Here is a 25362-nt window from a genome sequence, read left to right as displayed (position 1 = left end):
CTGTGTGGGGGAAGACAGAGATCCGGGTTCCTGTTTAGCATCTCCATCTTCCCCTCTCACAGAACAGCGGTCTGCCTTGTTTACATAGGCAGACCGCCTGCTTCTCCGGAGAATGATTGGTGTGTCCCAGCGGACATCACGTCCACCTGACCCGCTGATTGGCTCCCGCAGTGATCTGGTGTGCGCCCTAGACCCAGTGCACAAGATACATGATTTCGCACAAGAGGGCCGCCCTGCTGCAGTATATCTATAGTGCAGAAGTAGGGCATGCTTGCCAGCTGTCCCACAGCTATGTTCCGGGATTCAAATTCTGAGGACAGCTGCAGTATTCCCTTACTTCCATTGTGTGCTTATCACGCAGTGTGCAGCAGGATAATGGGCACTGGAACACTCATTGCATTCTAGCACCTGGCACTAAAAGAAACACTGTACTGTGGGCGGAGTTATCTGGGGTTATCCGGGGCTTTGGTCAGGTAAAACATATTTTCAGGGTACTTTGGCATATGTTCCCGTGTACACAGTGAGTAGGTTCAACTTTTAAGCCCCTCCCACTGTTAGCGTACTTTTGCCATAACCACAATTTGCCACATCTATTCTCTAGGTGCCCAAGGCTGATCCCCCTCAGGAGAAATTATCTACGGCCCTGTTGCTGAACAAGAGAAAATCCCTTGATTCTCCCATCCACACTTACAGCATTTGACTTCTGGCTATTGTATTCAGGCATCCAAAACACTCACAGCTGCCTGAATACATGAGCAGTGACCTGATAGGATGCAGCCACTGGCCAGCTGATATTTTGTAAACCCCAGCTCTGTTGATATCCAAATTGACTTTCTCTGATTGGAGAAGATGGAGAGGTGGGGCCATGATGCCACAATCTCCACCTAGTCCAATCAGAGAACTTGAATAAAGAGGAGGGGGGGGGTGCCATTAAGTGCAGTATTAAAACAGGTACATTTAATACAAGTGATTAAAAACACTTACGAGAGTGTAAGTCAACATGGGTACATCTGGAAGTGAAGGGTCTAACTGCTTCCACTGTGTTTCTGGCCCATGAGGATTTACACTCTTGTAAGTGTTTTTACCCACCCATTTAATGTACCCATTTAATACTGCACTTAGTGGTGCCTCCCCCCCCCCCCTTCTTTTTTCTTGTACACCTTACAGAGCAGATGCACCCTCTGAGGATGGCAGCTTGAACTACAATGTAATTTCTCTGCATGGACAGCAGACCCATCCTATGCCCTATAATAACAGTATAACAGTCCAGCTGACTTTATGACATTGGAACTGTGGAGCGCCAGACTCCCACCATTAATCCTTTTCTTCCAATCAGAGAACTCCCTGTACTCATTGAAGAAAATACAAGGCTTTCTCAGAATGGTGGCAGTGCAGAGCGAGTGAACCCCCCCCCCCCCCCCCTTGTGGTTACAATGCAGAAGTGCTGATGCTCAGTTCTGGCCCAAAAGACTGCTGCTCTCACTGTAGTAGCAGCGACTACGGCAGTGATTTGAAACGTACACAGGGATCAGTCAGGTATGAGATGTGTATACTTATGTCTGTGCATTAGCTCAGACTGGACCTATGTCACTATACCATAAAATCCATGTCTACATTTTAGCTTTAAAGAGACACTACTAAAACTGGTGCACACAGAATCTGGTGCAGCTGTGAATACTAACCAAACAGCTTCTAGGTTTTATAGTCGAAAGCCTAAAGTGATTGTTAAGTTTTTTTTATTTGTTTTAAATAACAAACATGTTATACTTACCTGCTCTGTGCAAGGGTTTTGCACAGAGCAGCCCCAATCCTCTTTCTCTGGGGTGCCGGGGAGTCACTCCTGGCTCCTCCTTATCATTTTGTGCCCCCACGGATAGCTGCTTTCCATGGGGGCACCCTTGCGGGCGCACTCATGAGTCCCGCTGCTGTGTCTATTGACACAGACAGCAGGACTTGGCCCCGCCCCCACTCCCATGTCAATGGATTTGATTGACAGCAGCGGGAGCCAATTGCTCCTGCTGCTATCAATCTATCCAATGAGGACCAGAGACAGCGTCTGGAGCCGCTGGGCTCATGCTCATCGCTGGAACAATCGGGTTTAGATAAGAAAAAGAGGGGGGGGGGGTCTGGGGGCAGCTGAAGTACAGAAGGTTTTTCATCTTAATGCATAGAATGCATTAGGGTGAAAAACCATGAGACTTTACAACCCCTTTAATTGAACAAGTTGGAGTTAGAAGCTGATTGGTTACTATGCACAGCTGCACCAGATTCTGTGTGCATCCGTGTTAGTAAATCTCCTCCACTGTCTTTTGGCCCATTCAGAGCAAAGTGCCATTGTCTGTGAATAGTCTTCAACCATCCACATTCACTGATACTCATCTCTCTAGCAATACTTCACAGCTCTTTCCTCCATCAAGATTAGTATTAGAACTTAGAGGGAGCGGTGATGAACATGCTTCTGTTATGTGGCATACACACTGCTACTAATAGTGATTTTATATCATACTCCAATCAGCAATAACATTACAACTACTGACAGAGAAATTGAATAACATTGATTATCTTGTGATAATTACACCCGAACCGTGGGTGGATATAATAGGCAACAAGTGAATATGTTGTCCCTGAAGTTGATGGGTTGAAAGAAGAAAAAATGGGCAAACGTAAGGATTTAAACAACTTTGACGAGGGGCAACTTGTAATGACTAGATGACTGGGTCAAAGCAACTCCAATACTGCATCTCTTGTGGGATGTTCCTGGTCTGCAGTGGTCAGAACCTACCAAAAGTGGTCCAAGGAAGGAAAACTGGCAAGGGTCATGGGTGGCCAAGGCCCATTGATGCATATGGGGAGCAAAGTCTGGCCTGTGTAATTTGTAAAGAGCTACTGTAAGGCTGTGAGGGACTTTGACAAGGGCCAATTTGTAATGGCTAGACTACTGGGTCAAAGCATCTCTAAAACTGCAGCTCTTGTGTTATGCTCCAGGTCTCAAGTGGTCAGAACTTACCAAAAGTAGCCCAAGGAAGGAAAACTGGTGAGAGTCATGGGTGGCCAAGGCTCATTAATGCACGTGGAGAGGGAAGGCTGGCCCATATAGTCTGATCCAACAGAAGAGCTACTGTAGCTCACATTGCTGAAAACGGTAATGCTGATTCCGATAGAAAGGTGGCACATAGGGTATCACAGTATGTTGTGTATGGGTCTGCATGGCTGCAGACCAGTCAGGGTGCCCATGCTGATCCTTGTCCAGACAAAAGCGCCTACAATGGGCACGTGAGCATCAGAAATGTACCATGGAGCAATGAAAGAAGGTGGCCTGAACTGATGAATCACGCTTTCTTTTACATCATGTGGATGGCCGGGTGTATGTGCATTGCTTAACTGTGGAAGAGATGGCACCAAGATGCAGTATGGGAAGAAGGAAAGCCAGCAAAGGCATTCCGATGACTTGTCTAGTGACATCCATGCCTCAATGGGTCAGGGCTGTTTTTGTGGCAAAAGGGGGACTTACTTAACCACTTGCCGACTGTCGCAAGTACATATACTGTGGCGGTCACCCCCGGCCAGGCAAAGTGACGTACCGGTACGTCACTAGCCTGTGAGCCAATATCGGGTGAGCGCGCACTGCCGGAGGCACGCTCCCGCTCCGGCTCGTTCCCTAACAAGTCTGCGCGTGTGACCGGTGGACCTGATGTCCGCCGGTCACTCGCGATCGTCCGCTGTGAAGGGAGAAAGGGAGGCGGCTAATATAAACAAGCCGCCTGTCATTCTTCCCTGTGTAACAGCAGAGATCTAATGGTCCTGCTATGTAGGATCGTAGATCTCTGCTGTTACATGTAAAGCCACATCCCTGCACAGTTAGAAACACACCCCTAGGGACACACTTAACCCCTCCTTCCCCAATAAAGTTAACCCCTTCCCTGCCAGTGTCTTTTTTACAGTAACAGTGCATATGTATAGCACTGATTATTGTAGTAATGTCACTGGTACCCCCAAAGGTGTCAAAAATGTCAGTCAAGGGTCCGATCTGTCTGCCGTAATGTCGCAGTCCCGCAAAAAAAATTGCAGATCGCCGCCATTACTCGTTAAAAAAAAAAACCAACAAAAATGACAAAAATCTTTCCCTTAGTTAGTAAACGCAATAAATTTTGCGCAAACCAGTCAAAATACGCTTATTGTGATTTTTTTTTTACCAAACATAGGTAGCAGAAATCAAATTGGCCAAAAATGTTAAAAAATTTTGATTTTTACATTTTTTTGGGGGGAATTTCATATAAAAAAATGTGAAAAATATTGTTATTTTTGCAAAATTGACGCTCTTTTTTTTCTTATAGCGCATGATCAAAAAATCGCACAGGTGATCAAATACCACCAACAGAAAGCTCTATTTGTGGTGAAAAAAGGACGTCAAATTCGTTTAGGTACAGCGTCGCACGACCGCACAATTGTCCGTTAAAATCACGCAGTGCCGAATCGCAAAATAGGGCCTGGTCAGGAAGGGGGTAAAATCTTCCGGGGCTTAAGTGGTTAATATTAGGTGGGTGGTCATAATGTTATGGTCGATCGGTGTATACTGTATGTAGAATTCAGATTCCTTCCTATTAAATACTCTTCTTCCTTATGTGTATTACTTTCATTTTACCTGTTCGTTCTATATCTGACAATGCTGGAAATACCAGTGTAACCAGTGAAAATCTGGCACAGTAAAGGCAAAGAGCATCTAACATTTAGTCAAATGTATTTCATCGACTGTCAGAAGCAAAAAGGTTCAGCAGAGATTCTCTAGTGGAATGTCAATACTATAGCAGCCAATGATCATTCTTCCTGGATAAATGGGAAAAGCATTGTTAGCAAACACGCTGGAAGTGGGATGACATTTAATCTTTAGGAAGATAATAATATGGACAGTTTGAAACTTTTAGATCTGATATATAACAAGCACTTTCAAAAGGAAAATACAAAGTGCAGGGCTGGATTTCCATCACCGGAGCCTTCGCTGCCGTCTGCTAGGATGACCTTTTTTTATTTTTACTGAATTATTTACTGTAGCTTATTCAGGTTCGAATGTGTGACAATGGCCTTTATTCTGTAATTTTAATTAAAGTGTTTCATCTTTCAAATTGTTATTCTTTCAATTACCATTTCCCCAGCCCTGTATACTCATCTGTCTACCTATGCTCCAGTCAGATCCACAGTGTGCAGGACATGGAAGCCACACACTCAATACTGCAAACTCTCCCTGCTTGCCTCTTCACAAAAATGCATGGAGTATTGAGCTGGCCATAGAGGGTTCAAAATGTAACTGGTTCACCAGGGAAGTCAAACTTCGATGCACATGTGGCTGATCCTGATCAACAAAAGTTAATCTAATGATAAACTTCTGTCAATGGTATGTGTTGGAAAAATTTTCTTCAGTAGCTGCAGCTGCTGATCATATGTATTCTGACAGCGGAGAGTCCCCGCTGTTGGATTACAATGTTTTAGCAGGGGATATTCATTCCTCTATCCACCTCAATTTTGTTGATGGTGGAATCTGTTTTTTTTTTTTTTTGTATCAATCAGCCTGAAAAAAAAAAGTTATCTATGGTCGATTTAAGACTTTGGAAGGATGCTGGGGAGGAGAAGGTAAATTAATGGATATTTATACAAAAGTATTGTTTTCCCTTAAGGCATGCTAAAATGGCATACTGTACTATAAAATTGACTGAGAGGCCACTTTGGCATATCTAAAGATGGGTACACATACTCAGTTTTTTTTTTCCTGCTAAACCCATTCGCTGTAGGTGCTGATCGGACGCATGCCCGTTCGATGGAAGCCAGTTGTGAGACCGACTTTTGCAGAACAAACAGCTGTACACACTGGTCCTAAGTTGGCCAGTTCCTGCTGAACCGACCAATTTTGACCAATTTTCACTATGTGTGTACAAGGTTTTAACCACTTAAGCCCCGGAAGATTTTACCCCCGTTCCGACCAGGGGGTTTTTTTGCGATTTTCTACTGCGTGACTTTGACGGACAATTGCGCGGTCGTGCGACACTGTACCTAAACTAATTTCACGTCCTTTTTTTCCCACAAACAGAGCTTTCTTTTGGTGGTATTTGATCACCTGTGCGATTTTTTGATCATGCGCTATAAACAAAAGAAGAGCGTAATTTTTGCAAAAATAACAATATTTTTCACATTTTTTTATATGAAATTCCCCCCAAAAAAAATGTAAAAATCAAAATTTTTTAACATTTTCGGCCAAATTGTTTTACGCTACATATGTTTGGTAAAAAAATCGCAAAAAGCGTATTTTGATTGGTTTGCGCAAAAGTTATCGCGTTTACTAACAAAGGGAAAGATTTTTGTAATTTTTGGTGTTTTTTTTTTTAACGAGTAATGGCGGCGATCTGCGATTTTTTTTGCGGTACTGCGACATTGCGGCGGACAGATCGGACCCTTGACTGACATTTTTGACACTTTTGGGGTTACCAGTGACATTACTGCAGTAATCAGTGCTATATATATGCACTGTTACTGCAAAAATGATACTGGCAGGGAAGGGGTTAACTGTATTGGACAGGGAGGGGTTAAGTGTGTCCTAGGGGCGTGATTCTAACTGTAGGGGGACAGGTCTCCTAGTGTAAAAACAAAGATCAGCGGTTCTACATAGTAGAACCGTCTGATCTTCATTTTTACACAGGGGAGAATGACAGGCGGCTTGTTTACATAAGCCGCTCTGTCTTTCTCCCGCTGTACCGACGATCGTAGTGTGACCGGCGGACATCGGTTCCGCCAGTCACACGCCCACACTCCTTTGTGAACGAGCCTCGGCGGGCGTGCGCCCGCCCGCTATTGGCTCTAACGTCACTCTGCCTGGCCGGGGCTGACTGCCGCAGTAAATATACTGTGAGCAGTCGGCAACCGGTTAAAGAAGACATGAACTCCAGAAGCTGTGCGCAAAAAAAGGCAGGCAGAGGGCGAAGGTCTAGTCACCAGTAGTTTCTGTGGTCTACATCCCCTGATCTTCTTCCCATTACTGACTTACCATTAATTGTTCTCGACTGTGTCACTGTATGGAGGTGGCCATCTTGGTAGAAGCAAGGCTTTGCTTCCTCATTGCAGAGCTACTAGGAAGTAGAACAGTGAGCAGCACATTATTGACATCACTATGACATCACTATGACATGCTGAAGGAAAATTATCTATGTGCGTATGATCAGCGTAAGACCATACTGCTGCAAAATAAATGGGGGCCCGGCTATTCATGAGCATTTCTCTATCTAGAGGTGGAGAGAAATCCATCCCCACTGTATTCAGTATTATAACCTGTCATTAGCCATTCCAGTAGGGCTAGCAGGTTCTACTATCCACCAGCACAACCTCTTAACCACAAGAGGTGCATCCCTTATCCCATCCCTTACCTGGAGCTGGTCCACTTCAGTCCATAAGCCAAGTTGCACAGTGATTTTAAAAGATCTCTGTTCCATTAAGGATTGATAAATCTGTCAGCACCTAACACTTTATTTTGAATTAAAATTTAACTAAAGGCTAAACTTTTTTTGGTTTTGGATGGAGTGGAGAGGGATTAGAACTCCTGTCAGGTTATCTTTTGCTGTCTGTGTACCCATGAGACCGCATTCACACTGAAGCAGCACGACTTGGGGGGCGACCTGTGAAGTCGCGTGCACCGCGACTTCGGCGCGACTTGCACGGACTTCATATAATGAATGTCTACGCAAGTCGCTCCGAGGTCGCCCCGAAGTAGTACAGGACCCTTTTTCTAAGTCAGAGCGACTTGTGTCGCTCCTATTAGAATGGGTTCTGTAGCACTGCATGGACCGCGACGGACTGCGACTTGTCAGGCTGACAAGTCGCCTGACAAGTCGCGGTAGTGTGAATGGACACTTAGGGCGATTTACTTTTTCTATTTGTCCTGTTTATGTTATCACCAAAAAATTAAGAAAATCACAAACTTTGGGTTGTCCCCAGAATGGTAATAGAGGGGAAATATTCCAGTGGGAACACTAATTTTGGGTGACCCTGGTGATAACCAGGGATTCCCACACTTTGGAGGGATTTTCTCTCACTTTCTGTTTTGGCTGTGGGACAGGAATTGAAGGGAAATCTCCCCAATAGGACACAAATGGCAAAAAACCCTCCCTTATGGCCCTTACACACAATCCAAAAACCATACGACAGATTGTCCTAATTTCTTTTGGTTGCTAGTCTCATATCAAAAATGAAGAGTTTACTAAAGTGACCAAAATTCTGGTACGACAGAATAAAAATTCGGAAGTGATGTAATGTGTTGTAGTGTATTTGTATTGTATTTTCGAACGACAACTGTACTGATTAAATGAAAATCGTATGAGAAAAGTTTTTGTATTTGTCCCTTCGCATAATATCGGATGAACTGTCGTTACCGGCTCTCGAAAGCTGTGTACTAACAATCATATTATTGTATGATTGCTTCCAAAGCGGTATTTTTCGTAAGATTTTCGGATCACATGTACAGGGCCATTGCTCTATCCAAAATAAAAATAAAAAATGCCTTTAGCTCTACTTTAAATATGCTTGTTAGGGCTTTAATTTTGACAAGATTGTTTGTAACAAAATTGTTTCCAATATTGGCACTTTGAGCTGTCATGAATGTCTGAGAGAACCTCTGGTTCTGGTTTTATTGGTTATTTATTGGTAATATTATTTTGACATACTCATTTATACACATTGTTAAAATGTAATTTGATAACATGTCGTGGCCCTATCAGGCCAGTTAAAGCCGCCTTGTGGTTACATTCAAATTCAATAGTTTTTATTCCAACTCAAGACTTCATAACCTCTGACATACACAGCAGGAAATTCAGTTCTCAAAGTAAAGTAACAATGATTTTTTTTAATATGCTTCAGATATTTCCATTGTTTTAGCTTCTTTGGTGCTTATCTTCCGCTCACATAGCAGTCAGCCTTGTAAATGTGAATGCAAATGAAATCCATCAGCCGGCAGACTATGCGGAAGGAGCCGTATCGCTCTTTTTGGAAAGTGTCCAAATCCATTTTTACTTTATTCCCATTTATTCTCTCTACTGTTACCCAACCAAAATGCATTTGTTTTGTGCCAGCAGCAAAGTGATTTTCTTTACTGTGACAAAATTTACCAAGATTCACTTGACACCAGTCTAGAGCAATAAACACAAGTCATTAGGCTTCATTTATCAAACCGTCCGAAAGTAGAGGCGTCAGTGTGACTTCTGTAAACCAATCAGATTTTTCTATATAAAAACCTGCACTAGAAAAAAACAACAGAATGGAAAAAACTCAAAGAGGAGGAAAGACAGATTCCTTGGTTCTTTGGTTCTTGCAGAGATGAGGAACTACAGTAGAACCCCAACTAATATCTTTGTTTGGTTTTAGATAGAGTGGGGGAAGGTTAGACCCTTTGCAGGTATCCTCATTGGGAAGATATTCCCTCAATATTTCTTGGGGTAATTATCTTTCACGTGGATAAAAAGTTAGGAGGACTTCCAAATTGTTGTGGTTGTCTTTGGAACAGAAGTAAAGGTTATAACTTACAGTGGGGGCAATGCCAGGACAAGGTCATCTAGAGCCCAGGGTGAATTTGCCAAACTGCGAGCATTATGTGTCAACAAAAATCTCCCTAAGAAAAACATTGAGCACCCTCCTGCTGAAATCCCCCCTTTCAGCACAAGTCTTTGCCCCCCCCATCCCCCAAATCCCCCTAGTGTAAGTGCCCCCCAAAAAAATAATTCACCCCTACTAGCACAAATTCTCTACCCCTAAAATGTCCCCTTCTAGTACACCCACTCCCCCCCCCCCCCGCTTTAAATCCACCTCCCAGCACAAATCCCCCCTCCTAGAACAATGCTTACTCCCTGCTGCCCCCAAATTCTCTCTTCCAACACAAATCCCCTCTACCCCAATCTCCATGTGGTGCCCCCTCTTCACATGATACTACGGTGTCCAGGGCAGCCTCCCCTCCTGCCCCCACCCCTTGTCCCCGTCCTAGTGTCCCGGTCCATTAACAACTGGTAAATGTGAGATTTCCACCAATGTTGAAGAGAGTCTCCTCATTTCCTGTCCCATTTCTAGGACAGGAAGTAGGGGGAAATCTCCCTGTTGGAAAAGCAGATGGCATTAAAACATGACAGAAGTATTATAGAGACCTTTTCAGCAACTTAAAAAAAGCAGGTAAAAGCACAGAAAAATATAATAGTTTAAATGCTCAAGGGGTTTCACAAAGTCAATTTACAATGGGACAAATGCCCCACTGACATGAATTTCTGATATTGACAAACAGTGCTCGATATTCCACATTAAATTTGCTGTGACACATAGTATCACAGCCACGGTATGCGGACAGCCCTCTCCGGCTGTATTGTGAACTTTAGGTAGGTGGTCAGGGGGCTGCAAGTTTATCTTACCGAATGGGCACGGCGGCCCCACTTGCCCGGGGCCCCAAATGCCCAGTGACCCAGCCCCAGCCAAGTATTAGTTCCGATTCCCATGTGCATCCCACCGCCAAACTTAGCAGGTGGCAAGCGCCTGTTGGCCCTGCGCTGCTGCCAGGCCACTTGGGCCATGGAGGGCCCACAACTCAGGAATGCCTGTCCACCTCCACGGGAACAGGCACACACAGGACAGTCGAGCCTGACTCCCGTCCGTGTGTGTGTGTGTGTTCACCAGACCCAGCCACCGAACTTGGAAGCTGTCATTAGCCTGGCACTGCTGTACCAATAAATATAGTCTTATCGATAATTTGCATTTTTATTCTCGTTGGTGATAGTGTAGGCAGGGCCTCAGTGCACTGCTTTGCCCCGGGCCCTTTAATGCTCTTAAGATGGCACTGGGGGGCTGTAAAGTGGCAGCTCAACCACCTGCTTTTCCTGCTCCCTCGGCCCCCCATGTGAATGAGGCCTAGATGTTTTGATGTTTTTCCTTGTCATAAACAATTGTTATCGCCTTGCAATGTGCTTCCTAACTTGCTTGGTAATAGACACTTCAAAAAGTGTCAAATCCCTAGCAGAGACTTCTCCTTCCTTGCACATCTTAGCCCTCTCCTTTTCTGGGCTTGTGCTAATTGCTTTCTGTGCTGGCCCAGATCCTCCACCACTCCCCCACCCTCCTACATAGAATGGGAGCTCTGAGTCTGCTGGGGCTGCTAATATCACATCCAAGATGGCATTGCCCCGCAGCTGCCTCTGGGCTTTTGGATGTCTACACAAGGAAGGCTTTTACAGGTATATACCATGCATAAAATATATTAAGTACACATGTAATCTTATGGGAAGATTGTAGCTAAAAAGAAAAGTCTAGGTGTCAATTATGTTCTTGAGGTTGATTCACTAAAAACTTAAAGATATTATAAAGGCAGAAGGTTTTTTTTTTTATCCTAATGCATTCTATGCATTAAGATAAGAAACCTGTGTGCAGCCACCCCCCTCAGCCCCCCTAATACTTACCTGAGCCCCCTCTCTATCTAGGGATGTTGCAGGAGTGTCTCAACTGCCCGAGACTCCCCTCCTCATTGGCTAAGACAGCAGCATGGCGCAATTGGCTCCCGCTGCTGTCAATTAAAGTCAGTCAGCCAATCAGGAGAGAGAGGAGGCAGGCTGGGTCACGGCTCTGTGTTTGAATGGACACATAGAGCTGTGACTCAGCTCGGGTGCCTCCATAGCAAGCTGCTTGCTGTGGGGGCACTCAACAGGAGGGGGGGGGGGTCAGGAGCACAGAAGATGGACCCGAGAATAGGAGAATACGGGAGGCTCTGTGCAAAACCAACTGCACAGAGGAGGTAAGCATGTTTGTTATTTGAAAAAAAAGAAATGAGACTTTACAATCACTTTAATTAAACAAGTTGAAGTTAGAAGCTGATTGATTTCTATGCACAGCTGCACCATATTTTGTACTCTCCTGTTTTAGTAAATCAACCCCACTGTATACTGTATAACAGAAAGCTCTTCTCCAGCCTTATAGTGGCTGTACTGAAATTGTGCACATAGCTCTCTATTTGACGCCCTCCTCAATGCTAAACTCCACTCAGCTGTAAAAATTCACAAGTAGGTGCCCCCCATCTTATATACACACACACTACAAGGAATCATTTCTCGATTGGTCTACGGGATAGGGAATAAGCAGCAATACTTACCTTATACCTCGCTTCCGCAGGCTGTCTCCCAGCTATATGATCATTCCCACAAAGCCGCTCCTCTACGCCACTCGAGCGGTCAAAGTCTCTCTGATTCACCTGCTGGATGCACTGAAGACTGGAGGAAAGTACCAGGTGCTAGGGGAGCAAAGACTGAAGTAAGTATTGCTGGCTATTCCTTCCCCTCTTGCAGTGCCTTGTGAATTTTTACAGCTGACCGGAGTTCAGCTTTAAAGAGACCCTGTTCCCAGACCATTCATTTCAACAACTGACTTCTAATGTAATCATATGTTTGTTTAACATCAGTTAAGCCTGTAAAAGCCTTCTTTGTGTAGACATCCAAAGTTTCAAGACTGTTGCTGGGCACAACCGTTTGGATGAAATGTCAACAGCCCCTTCAAACTTTCAAGTGCCACTTTGTCGTATTCCCCTTTTCTCCTCCCTGGCATTTGCATAAAAGGGTATTTAATGGGGGGAGGGGTGGAGAAGCCGGGCCAGCACAGAAAGCAATTAGACACCCCTAGAAGAGGAGAGGACAGGAGGGAGGAGTTACTGTTGCTGTGCTAGGGAGTCAACCTTTCCTGAAGTCATCAAATTGCCCAGTGAGATTAAAGGCATTTTGCAAGTAGACATTTAGGGGTTGATTTACTAAAACTGGTGCCAACCAATCAGCTTTCAGTTTTTTGTTTTTGTCAAAGCTTAAAGTGGACCTTCACCCTTCCACTTCCCCACCCCTACTCCTTTCCTGCTGGAATATGGCATAATTTTTTTTTCTTTTGTTTAGGTCTTTTTTTTTTTTGTTAAGTCCGCCTCGCCTCCCCATGTATGTCACCTGCCTTATGCGAATGACACGCACACTGCCCTCTGTGCCTCCCAGGATATGTACGTCACATATCCCAGAGGGCATAGCCTTTCATTCAAGAACAGGAGGAAGGGGTGGGCCCTATCGGCGCATCATAGAGAGGCTGCCCACTGAAACCGGGAGAGCTGGCGAGCCTCTCGATGACATCAGAGAATACATGGCATTGCGGGGCAGAGCTGTGGTCCAGGCATTAGATGATCTCGGTGGGTCAATGCTGGATCCACTGGATGGATGAGTACCTGAAATGTTCATATACCACCATCAGGTAAGCAGGGCAAAAAAAATAAAATAAATGGGGAGGTCAGCCGCAGTTCCTCTTTAATTGAACAAGCTGATGTTAGAGGCTGATTGACCACCATGCACAGCTGCACCAGATTTTGTTTTCCCCAGTTTTAGTAAATCAACCCAGTGTTTACTTGATTTTTCTGTGCTTTTACCGGCAATTTTTTTAAGCTGTTGTTAGGAACTCTTCAAACACAATTTATCATCTTCACTGCAGCCAAGCAAACCAAAGGCCTGTACATCACTTTCACCTACAATTGTACAAGGTCAAATAAAAAACAACATGGTACCTAATAAGCAAAATATTATAGCCTGTTCTCTGTATTTGAATGCACAAATCCAGAACAATTTGGCCACAATGGTTAAACCATTGTATGTCAACCATTGTATGCCAACCATTGTATACCAACCAACTCTGACCAAGCTATCTAAAGAAAGGCTGACCCACTAATAATCCATGACCAAGTCCACTCCGTACTCTCTCCCTACCCTCTCCTCATCATTTGCAAAGCCTTCTCTATATCCCCTACCCTTTTTTGCTTTGCTTTCTGTTTCTTTTATGTTTGCTTTCATTCTTTCTTTAATGCAACAAGTTATTCTCTAACTTTTCCATAACTTTTAAAATTGCTTAGATGACCTCACTTGATTTCTACAAACAAGTGTCTATGGTATATAGAAGTTTAGCTGCACTTCTGTTTTCTCTCAGGAGGCCTGATATGCACTTTCTGATTGATTTAACTGTTCGCAATAATCTAATGGCACTCTCTGTAATGGAGTCATTACTGCAATATTTTAATGTATCTTATATTTTCAATAGGTACACTGAAACAGAAATAAGTATATTTTATGAAACTTAAAAATAATCTTACATTTCAGTTTGTGCTTTTCCATCCAATTTGACATTGATGTGGAACTTCAGCCAAAATGTACTGATAGATTGAAATTAGGTTTACAGGTCATCATAATACGAAGACAGGAGAAATCTCCTCAATGGGCAAACAGAGAGTTTATTCAAAGTCTCGCTAGTCGCCACACCGCTTTCTTTAAACTTCAGTAAACGGTACTGCCCAGGCACTCCACCCTTCTTCTGTCGGGTTTGGACTCCTGCTATGGCAGGTCATAGAGCCAGCAGAGGACTAAATTTGTTAGAGAATAGTGACATGTCTCTGGAAGCTGTCTGTTCAATAATGTTTATTGAAGTTTATAGAAAGTGGTATGTTGAATGACCTTGACTGAACTGACCTAAGGAGGGTGACGATGGTGCTCAGGGCATTACCTACACCTGTGGCGGATTGAAACTTGAGTGGTGCCTGGGAATTGTAAGTGTATAAGGTATCCAAAGAAACAAAATGTTCTAGCAGGAGTTCCATTTTCAGGTAAAATATGTATCCCTATTATTCAAAAAATGTGCACCCATTTTTTAATACTTTTGGATTTGGGATTAATCTCAAGTTAGCAATGTCAAATCAAATATATTTGATATAATGGTAGAGTCTTTTGACTTGTGCAGTTTGTTGACTATAAACATATTTATTTTATTGCCAGTCTGTCCTGAAAAGTAAAAGCAGAAATGCTATACTGACTGATGTCTCCGCCAAAAAGCATTCAATGCAGATTAATAGAGTAGGATAAGAAGCTGTGTTCCACATGCTTGGTTCAGGTTTCCGCACTTCCAGAACTTACATTCCCCACTCACTGATTGCGGTCCAAGACCTTTACGGGAATTCTGAATTTGGGTCTCAGAAGAACAGCTTACTATAGGTCAGGGATCTCCAAACTACGGCCCTTTAGCTGTTGTGGAACTACACGTCCCACAAGGCATGGTAAAACTCTGACATTCACAGACATGATTGAGCATGATGGGAATTGTAGTTCCTGAACAACTGGCCCCTGCTATAGGTGATGATAGTCTTAAAGGGTCAGTCTACCCAGGACAAATATTTTATCTTTGGAAAATGCTTGGGGGTTAAACCCATCGAAAATGTATTTTGTCTGTCTCTGTCTGTCTGAGGTCTCTGCGCTTAAGTTCCTTGGTCTACACACCTTCTGTGGTCCTTATAAGAGGTTTCCACTATTCCTGCTGGATTATTTCTTTTTTTTTGTATTGTGGAGAATGTAACAGGAGAAGTTGGAACTCACAAAGGTGGGCAAGAGCACCCAAAACTCCAAGATAAACAGAATTTAGAGCTGGGAGGTCTGGCTGTTGGAGTATCCAAGACATAAACAATGCCAGGGACTGATTCAGTCTGCTAGGCATCACCTGTAACTCAAATATCACTTTCAGGTGGACTGACACCATATAGTACGCTATCTACCATAATTGCTGAACTGAGAAAAATTATAGTAGTTATTTTCATCTTTTATTATTTCTTCTTTTTCATAAGGCTGCTGGAGAAACTACTAACCATTTAAATAAAGTATGGAAGAAGGTTTGTACTGTACATGAATGTGGTGTCATAATCCTATATGAGTGTGTATTAGGCAGTCCGTTCTTGTCTATATCATCAATAATTGCAGTTTATCGAGAATATTATTCCTTGATCATTAAACCTAGACCATATATATATAGCAACATAGGTGAGCTAGTTAAAATATAATCACATTGCCCACATTTCCCTATAGCTTTGTGTTTTACAGGCATTATTAAGATAATATATTAAATGTGTTTTCAATAACTAGAGGTATTAGTGGTCGACAATTGGTGCTCTCAAATATCGTTGCCTGAGGCACAATGCAATTATTTTTTTTGTGTTCATTACATCCTCTTATGCTCCACTGGCTCTCTTCAGCTAAAGTGCCCCAAGGCTTGTTTAAATCAGCTTTAACTTGTTCATTTTTATTTTATCATCCTTTGTGGAATAGGTTCATTTGTGAGAGGCAAGGCTCTAGCTCATTTCATGACCAGCTATGGTCTGCCGAGCAATGATCTTGAATCTGGAGATAGCCCGGGGTCATTCTATCACCTGTGTTCTGTGTGTTTGGCTGGGGACACAAAGGTGGGAATGCAGAAATCTTGTTACTGAGGTTTTTTTTTTAAGCTCTTTTGTTTCACCCTTATGTGACCTTACTAGGTTAATTTATGGTACTGGATTTATAAAAAGTGGCTTTGTTCCTTTTAGTAGTCTATCATATTCCAGATGTGTTTTTTTTAGTGCAAGAAGAAAAGTAAAAGCAGAAATCTCATTGCTATGGGCTGTACTAATACTGGCTGTAAGCTTTGGTGGTTTTTCAATCATTCTGGAAGAAAGAAGCTGGCCTATCATGGGGTGATTGTATAGTAAGGATCTCCGTTCTCCAGAGGTTGTTTTATTCAATGGTCCAACATCAGAAAATGATGCTAAAAAACCTGAAGCATCAATTGCAATATTAAGACAATTGGGAAAATCTGCTAGGAAAGGGGGCATTAAACTGCAATTATAGATTTTTTTGTCCTATTCTCTGTTTAGAAGGAGTCATGTTGTCCTAATGTTCCAATGACATTACTGTTTCCCGATCACACCCATAGTAGACACCCTGTTTTTGATGTTCATGTTTAATGTTTCTTATTTGGACCTTTGACCTCCTTTGTATATTGTTCTGTTTAGGTGACTGAATTTACAAACCACTTTGCCCCAAGCAGCCCCTCGCTATCTTAACTATATGGAAATGCATAATAACAGACATTAAGTCAGAACTTTCCCCATTTCCTGGTGTCCTGTTTTTTTGCAGCCAAATAATAGCTTTAGTACCTGAGCTAATTGCTGCATAGACTATAATAGGATGCCTTTCATCCATCAATCTACTGATCCACAGTAGACATTTTGGGCAAAGCTGTTTGTAATTAAAGTTCCACTTTAAATATTTTCCATAATATTGCAATGTATTATAGTATATGTTGGTATAAAATCTCTACTATAGTGGAACTGTTTTTGCAATGGGTAAGTAGTAGCGGGTTGTGGCTTGTTAGCCATCATTCAGTGCAGAAGGGTGGAGTTCAAATGAGAATCCCTTATTGGCTAATTTAAAGTGTAATTCCAATCAAAACCTCTCAGAGTTAACACTATCTAATTTCTGGTAGACCTCGATCTAATGGGGTGCTGGGGTGGGACAGATATAATTAATCTCCCCTCGTCTCTGAGAGTGAATCCACTAATCTGTAAGCCAGTCTGATGGTGATATAAGGGGGCATTCTGATGGGGACATTTGATGTAAGGGGGCATTCTGATGGGGACATTTGATGTAAGGGGCCATTCTGATGGGGACATTTGATGTAAGGTGGTACTTTGATGAAGACTGGTCATGAAGGGAGACATTTTGATGCAAACATTTGATGTAAGGGGACACTCTGTTGGGGACAATTGATGAAAAGGAGCACTCTAAAGGGAGGGATTGATGTAAGGGGGCATTTTGATACTGACCATTGATGTAGGGTGCACGCTGATGAAGATATTTGATTTAAGGGACCAATGTGCTGAAGTAATTGATGTAAGGGGACACACTGATGAGGACATCTGATGAAAAAGGGCACTCTGATGGGGACAATTGATGTAAGGGGGCACTCTGATGGAGACCCTGATGTAAAGGGGGAATTATAATAGAGAGCGTGATGTAAAGGGGGACTCTGATATAAAGAGTTCTCTGATAGAGACACCTGGCATAAGGGGGACCGGGGGACAGGTTATATCTAATCATCCTAATCTAATTACCTAATACATACTGATGTTCCCTGAACACTCCTGCACCACCGCTGCACCCCCTGCCAGACGTTACTTCTGGGACGTGACTCATTGAACAGTAGAGTACCAAGAGCCCAAAGTGAACAGGGATTACATTTGTTACTGCTCTCCCAGATCAGACATTCTAGATATAGCCTTGCTTCCAGGATTACGATGTTGGCCCAGCAAGAACCAAGAGCTCAGCGCCAAGGAATACACAGGCACCAGAATTTACATGACTGTGTTATCTTTGAGCCAGCATATCAGTCCAGAAAGTAGACGCTGACCTTGGATGACACCTCAACGAAGCTGGTGCCATCCTTTTGGAGAGAAAAGCAGATTATGGCATTGTTAAGTGGAGTACTGTCTGTGATCTTTGTTATCTGAAAATGTTACACAGACACATTACTTAGCATGCATGCACTTATAATAAAGCAATATATCTGATGCTAGGTCCACTTTACACTAGCTCCCTGCGATGATGGGTCACAAAGACACAGAAGGGGCCTTATGCATCAAATATGTACAGAAAAGAAAGCAACAAGATGATCTATTTCACTGTCATTTTGCAAAACTGGGACTCAGCTGATGCAAAGGGAAAAAAACTATAATTCAACATCATTTATCGAGCAGATGTTTACTAAATGTCATTGATAAGTGCAGGTACAGATACTGTAGATATCACACAGATGGATTGGGTCAGGTTGACATCTCTGCATATGTTTCATTATGGTTTCCCAAGAGACAATCCCCCTAGCAAATGCTGAACAGCCTAATGGTTTTTCTTGCAGATGATTGCATGTTCAGTAATTCTGCTTTTCAGCCTCCAGTTCCTAAACCATATTTCCAGATTGTTTTTTTTTTTTTTTAGTTGTAGAAGCCATATTATTACATTTTGCAGGTTGTCTCTCATGTCTCATCTGCAATAGTGGTTATTTGTCGATGTTGATTTTTCCTCTTTGTATGTGTTTTTGCTTATTTCTGGTGACACATATAGAACTTTAGGTGAACACATAGTGTAAAAATATGTATTTTCATTTTCCTTATATGGAAATCTATAGGAAATGTTTTATAGCTTTAGGTCAGTTTTATCATTACTTGTTTGTAATATTTTGAACTTAAGGTTAATGCCTGTTACATTTGTTTTTGCAACTTCTGTAAAATATGAGTGATACAGATGAATATTTAACACACTATGCATCCGCAACGCATGATTCCCATAGCATTAGGGGTTAGAGTCTGAAAGTAAACAGCCTTTGCTGTGCTCTCTCCTACCTGCCACTGCACAGACCTGTTTTAACATGCAATAGAGTCATTCTCTGATCTATTCATTCCTAAATGTAAAATTCACTGTGAGCAGTGCATCTATATTCATGTTGGGTAGGTCCGCTTTTAACCACTTAAAGACCAGCCACCGTGTATTTACTGCGGCAAAGTGGCGCTATTGCGTGAAACGACGTACCTGTACATCGTTTCGTTTCATTCAATAACTACCGGTTGGAAACCGCAGAAACTCTGAGCGAAAGTCACTCACTTGCCTGATGAGGAGGCCCTATGTGGCTCCGAGGCGTTGCCAAATGTACCGTGTGACCATGTAAGTGGAACTTTAGACCTTTCTGGGGAATTCTTGGTGTGCTGATGACATTTTTTTGCTCACACTCGATCGCCCCTGATGTTAAGGCCTTCCCTGCCACTGTCATTAGTACTGTTCACTGTATTAGTGTCACTGGTCCCCAAAAAGTGTCAAAAGTGTCAGTTAGATGTCCGATCTCTCTGCCGCAATGTCGAAGTCCAGCTAAAAATCGCTGATCACTGCCATTACTAGTAAAAAAAAGAAATAAATACATTTGTAGATGCTATAACTTTTGTGCAAACCAATCAATATACACTTATTGGAACTTTTTTACCAAAAACATGTAGCAGAATACATATTGGCCTAAACTGATGAAAAAATTTGATTTAAAAAAACATTTTTATTGGCTGTGTTTTTATAGCAGAAAGTAAAGCAGTGGAGAAGTGGGAGTGCTGACAACGAATTGGCTATTGAGGCCTATTGGTGATATCCCCGCTCCAGGCTTTATCAGCCATTGTCGGAGGCCTCTCTGCTTGCCCTGATAGGCAGCAATGACTGACATAGGAAAGGTCACGTGATTGGACCAGAGCAGGCTGGAAATAGGTAGTATAGACATCTTTCATACATAGATTAGTTAGCATATGTGCTGGGGGGTGCAGTTTTTAAGGCTAGTTAGGGTTTGGCGGCTGGAACTTCATTTAACTGTATTTAAAATACATTTAATATTTTTTTAAATATTTTTTCTTTATCTTTTTTTCTATTCAACTGGTTCTAAAGTAGTATTGTTGAACACGATGCAAAGAAGTTAGCCCAGCCTGAAAAAAAAAAAAAAAACATTGATTGTTATGGGGAACTCAGTGCACTTAAGCCAAACACTCAGTGGACCCTGAAAACAGAGTGTTTTAGTTGTGTCTAGAGCTTTGCTGCAGTACAGGGACTATGACAAAGAATTGTGATCAATAGAGCAACACAGCACTGCTAATCAAACCTCTCTCCAGTGGTTAAATTATCTTTGATAAAGCTCAGAGCTCTTCCTGTTTAATGATGCTTTTACCTTCTTATGTATACATTGTGGAGGAGTATTAACCAGCTACTAGCAAGAACATTTGGATTATTGAAAAATGAATGAAATGTTTATCCTCCCAATGACGTAAGCCTGGAAACTAGAGTGCATTATGGCTCAGCACCAGGGGCATGGCTAGGATTGTTAAAGACCTTGGGCAACTTTGGGCACCCCATGAAGAGCGTAGCATGCCGGGCCAGACATTGGGTTTGACCAAATTGTGTTAACAGTTGAAGAGACTTAAAGGGGATGGGTTAGCAACTTGAAGACAGGCATGTCAATCCCCCTTCCTGCTCAGGCCATTTTTTCAGTTTTCAGCACTGTGATATTTTGGCTGACAATTATGCGGTCGTGCAACACTCTACCTAAATGAATTTTAAGGGTACAGTTCAAAAGAGTTTAATTTTTAGAATATATAAATCTGAAGTTTAGCTAAAAACATTTTTTTCTCTACAGCTTTAGTTACATTACTTACCTGCAATTAAGGATGTCCCACATTGTGCAGGCTTCTGGACTCTTTGTAAATATTTACTGCAGGACTGCCCTGTCCTTTTTCTGCTCCTGAACTTCTGGAACTGTGGGGGTTAAAGCTTTGGGTCTCTTGGCTCATCAGCATTAAGGAGGATTTGATGGGGAAACACCCCATGCCGCCCTCTCCTCCAATGAGAAAAGTTTTTTTTACTGATTTTACTTTCTAATACATATTCTGTAAATGCAGAAGAGAATCAAGTGACTGATCAGACTTTCCCCCATTCACAGATCATGTTACAGGCAATGTACTGTATGGTCCCTTGCTGAACCAGATTTGGATCAGTGTATGGCTGGGTGGCCTATTAACCTCAACTATTCCCAAAATAGCTACCTGTTTGTAGGCATGTGCAGTCTATTTTCTCCACTGCAGGTGGCGCTCATCCGCAACGGCAGTGCAGAGGGAGAGGAAGTCAAGAGGAACATGTTCCTCTATGGCACATGTGTCAAACACAATGCCTATGGGCCAAATCCAGCCCGCCAGGCCACTTCATGTGGCCCTCCCACCTCTCCTAATGCTGCAGCACCCCACACATCTCCGCCCTCACCTGTTCTCAGTAGTTGGCAGCAGAGTGGAGGACAGAACGCTTTCACTAGGTCCTGCGCTTCTCCATGCCTCTGCTCGTCTCAGCAGTCAGCAGCAGAGAGGAGGACAGGACTCCTCATAGAGATCCTGTGTCTCCCTGTGCAGCAGCAGCACCCCCTCGTCTCTGCCTTCCCTGGTCTCAGCATTCAGCAGACACTGGCAGATTAATACAGCCCTCCTCTGGTTTTCCTCCAGACTCTGCATTTTCTGCTTTCCAGCAATCGACCTTTTGAGAGCAACCATAATGCTTATGTGGTCACAATGAAATTGAGTTTGACACCCCTGTGCTATGGTTTCCTGGGCCACTGGGGAATGATCTGGTTGGATGCTAACAGCCCATGGCACAATCTATTTAAGTGCATTTAGTGTGTGAGGTAGCATATGGACAGCTCACCCATCTTCCAGGGACAGTAATAGCGGCAGGGAAAGGTTTCAGGTGAGTAGGAAAAACCTAGGCATCTGCCACTTCCTCGCTTAGGCTCAGGCTGACCAGGTCGCATTCCGCTCCTCAAGACAGATGCTGTCAGTTCGACTGAGATCTGCTCTGCTACAATCTGATGTACACCTGTGAGTGTTCCCAGATGGGCTGCCTTCCACTGGGCTTTTTTTGTGAATTGTTATATTACAAGTACAATACAAGTTTGTTCTATTTGCAATTGGACTATGTGTGAGAGACTGCCGCCGCACCACGCTGCACCCTCTCACATGTTCTTGCCCTGGTTTCTGTGACAGTAGAGCCAGGGTAGAAAAACTAGGTAGGTGGTAGTGGAACTTAAAGTTGAATTGAACTGTAACTGAGCACTACAATCTAAAAACGCTATTTATTTATTTTTAATATTCAAAGCCAACTCACCCATCCATCCATGTCTCCATTTTGTTGAGAAATCACTTTGAAAAACATCCCCTAGCCTTTCTAGCCAAGGCCAGACTGAGCAAGGCAGATGATTCATGTAGCATTTACTTCCTTTAGTCCATCTGCTCTTAGCTCATGCATGCAGGCAGGAGGGTGTGCTTAGCTGAGAAAACTCCTCCTCCAGGTGAAAGAAAAAAATGCCTATGAAGACTCCTGGGATATATGACATAATTTTGGCTTAGGCCAGAAACCAGGGAGCAACTGAAGTAATGTAAAAAAAAAAAAAAACAACTGTAGCAGAATTCCCAGCCATTTTGCTGGATGTGGGTCCGCCTGGGTTACCGCTAACAACAACAGCACATTTAAGCATGTTCTCCAATTGTGAGCACTGAGACAATGACCAGTCCAGTATCTTTGGGTTTTTATATTTATTGAGAACTTGGATGGGAGAAGGGATGAGGGGGATACTCCTTTGGCTCAACTATGCACAATTTGCTGGGGATAACTGAAAAATGCTTGTTGGCGCTGACTTGATGCTTGCTTGCTGTTGGCTTGATGCCGGTCAATGCCGGTTAACGCTGGCCTGCTGCCTTTTAACACTGAACTGACTTCTGATCACCTCCTTGTGACTTAAAGTCCTTTGGAAGCTCCCTTTGGCACTCCTTGCTGAGGTAGCTACTTTATCACTGCTGCACTGCTGAAAACTTGTAGGCTTCAGGGCCGGCACCCTCTTTCACACACTTATCTTCAGGGCTTAGACTCTGGCACCCCCTTTCTAAGCCTTCTCTACTGGTTAGCTGGCTCCCAGATCCCTCTGAGCTTCTGGAGTGGTCCCCTATCCTAGGCAGACCCCTGGGCAGTTTACAGTACTCACGACCCTGCTTTCCTGGAAACTTCTGCACAGCAGCTCCACTCGGTCCACAGCACACTGGATCCCTCTCTGCAGCTCAGCTCAGCCTTCCGTCCTCTAGACCGACTGCCAAGGACACTTTCCTCATGATGATAGGAGAGAGAGAGACGCTGCGTCATGTGTTCCCCTCAGACTTCTATCCCCTCCCAGGGGGCTTTGCGGCAGATTCTGCCCTCTGGGATGGATACAAGCCCTGGTGTGCTATTGGTTAGTTTTCCTCCACTGTCCAATAGGAGCCCCCCCCCCCCATTGGACACAGTGGGGAGACTCCCCAACTCAACAGACACCCTGGAAACACATGACAGCCTAACTGAACAATTAGGCCCCCCTGGATAAGCAGACAGGGCCTCCCTTATGGTTTTCCTAGATCCTACCTAGGAGGATGCTACACAGCTTTAAAACAAGTAAATATAATATACCTTCCTATCTGTTTACCAAGACTAGTAGCAGTATAAGGATATAAAATAGTTAATGTTGGTTAAGAGATTTTCATTTCACTTTAAGCATCTGAGGATTGGTGACTAGATGGCCCTTAGAGAGAAAAGGAACCTGGGTCACTGCTGACTGGAAGCCTGGAGATCACAATCCTGTAGATTATAACATATAAATGTATATCAAGAATAAACTCTTTCAAATGACTATGATTTACAGGTGATAGGCCTTCAGACTTCGAAAATGAAGCCTAATTTTGAATTTCAGATTGCGCATTGGTGCTGAATTTTCTGATGAAATGTAGTCACATGATGCTGACATTGCTACTGCAGTAATCATCGCTAGCTTTCAGTTCTCATGCCAAGTCGCTGCTCTGCTACATAGTGAGCTCAGGAGGTTGCTTGCTGAGCACGGGCACCATTTAGAGAACACTTTGCATTTTCTCAATGAATGCAAAGTGCTCTCTGATTGAACAAGGTGGAAATTGTGAAGTCACTGACCCATTCTGAACCTCGTCTAATCATAAAATGATTTGCACTCATTGAGAAAATGCAAAATGTTCTCTGAATGGTACCCTTGCCTTGCAAGCGACCTCCTGTGTTCTCTAAGCAGCAGGGAAGCTCTGAAGCTAATGGAGATCACTGTAGTAGCGACGCCATGATTTCCAGCTTCCACGGGGAACAGCCAGGTAAGGCATATGTAACTATGCAAAAATATCCATACCAGAAATTCATCTTTAAGTATACTATGTAATTAAAGGACAAGCTTTAATATTGTGGGCATGATTGCTTTGCAGCAACTTCCTGTCTCATTACATAGCCAGCTCTGAGTAATACTGACAGCCTAGACCTTGATATTAAACTTTATTCAGTGTGTTATGATGGGCATGAAGCATACACAGGAGAAGAGATGGAATTCATTATGTATAAATAGCCTAGGTGAATGTGAAGGCAGACATATGTGCTAGCATAAAACAGGCACATTAATTATTATGATGTGGATATTACACCTGAAGCGAGCACTTTCCTTGGTCTGGGATGAGTGCTATAATAAATGGAGTGCCATTTCCGTACAGGCAGTTGCTGATAAGCAAACCATAGAATGATCATGGATGAATGCCAATTAATGTGAAATGACGAGTGGAGCGAAGAACAATTTTTAGGGTTCAGCTATATGAGGATTGTGTGCAAATGAAAGTTTGCTCCTCAGGGATTTTGCATTGGACAAAAGCTTAAAAGATATCTCTAGACAAAATGTTTTAATATTATTTTATGTTTTAGGTATAGCCAGAACCACTTTCAGGGTTTTTTCTTTTATTGTCTTTATCCTGTGTGACAGTGCTGGGCCCTGCCACTGTGGAAGGAGAGGTAAATGGCACATGAAGTTCTTAAAGATGCAAATTGAAAATCCAAATTAACATTGAATTGAAAA

The 25362-nt window shown here is 43.0% G+C and overlaps 1 protein-coding gene across 4 annotated transcripts in view; it reads left to right on the top strand.

Moving 5' to 3' along the window:
- The window catches only part of GRIK1 (glutamate ionotropic receptor kainate type subunit 1), a 691364-nt gene that overhangs the window by 513835 nt on the left and 152167 nt on the right, over positions 1 to 25362 (top strand). For 2 of the 4 annotated variants that reach the window (XM_082246620.1, XM_082246621.1), the window contains exon 9: positions 15677 to 15721. The exons of the other annotated variants lie outside the window; for them this stretch is intronic. In XM_082246620.1, coding sequence (XP_082102746.1) covers positions 15677 to 15721 — 45 coding nt within the window. The remainder of the gene's footprint in view (positions 1 to 15676; positions 15722 to 25362) is intronic. 4 annotated transcript variants of the gene reach the window in all.

This window comes from Pelophylax lessonae (genome assembly GCF_965119305.1).
Source record: "Pelophylax lessonae genome assembly, chromosome: 2".
NCBI classification, from domain to species: Eukaryota; Metazoa; Chordata; class Amphibia; order Anura; family Ranidae; genus Pelophylax; species Pelophylax lessonae.
This window is presented reverse-complemented; position numbering and strand designations above follow the sequence as displayed.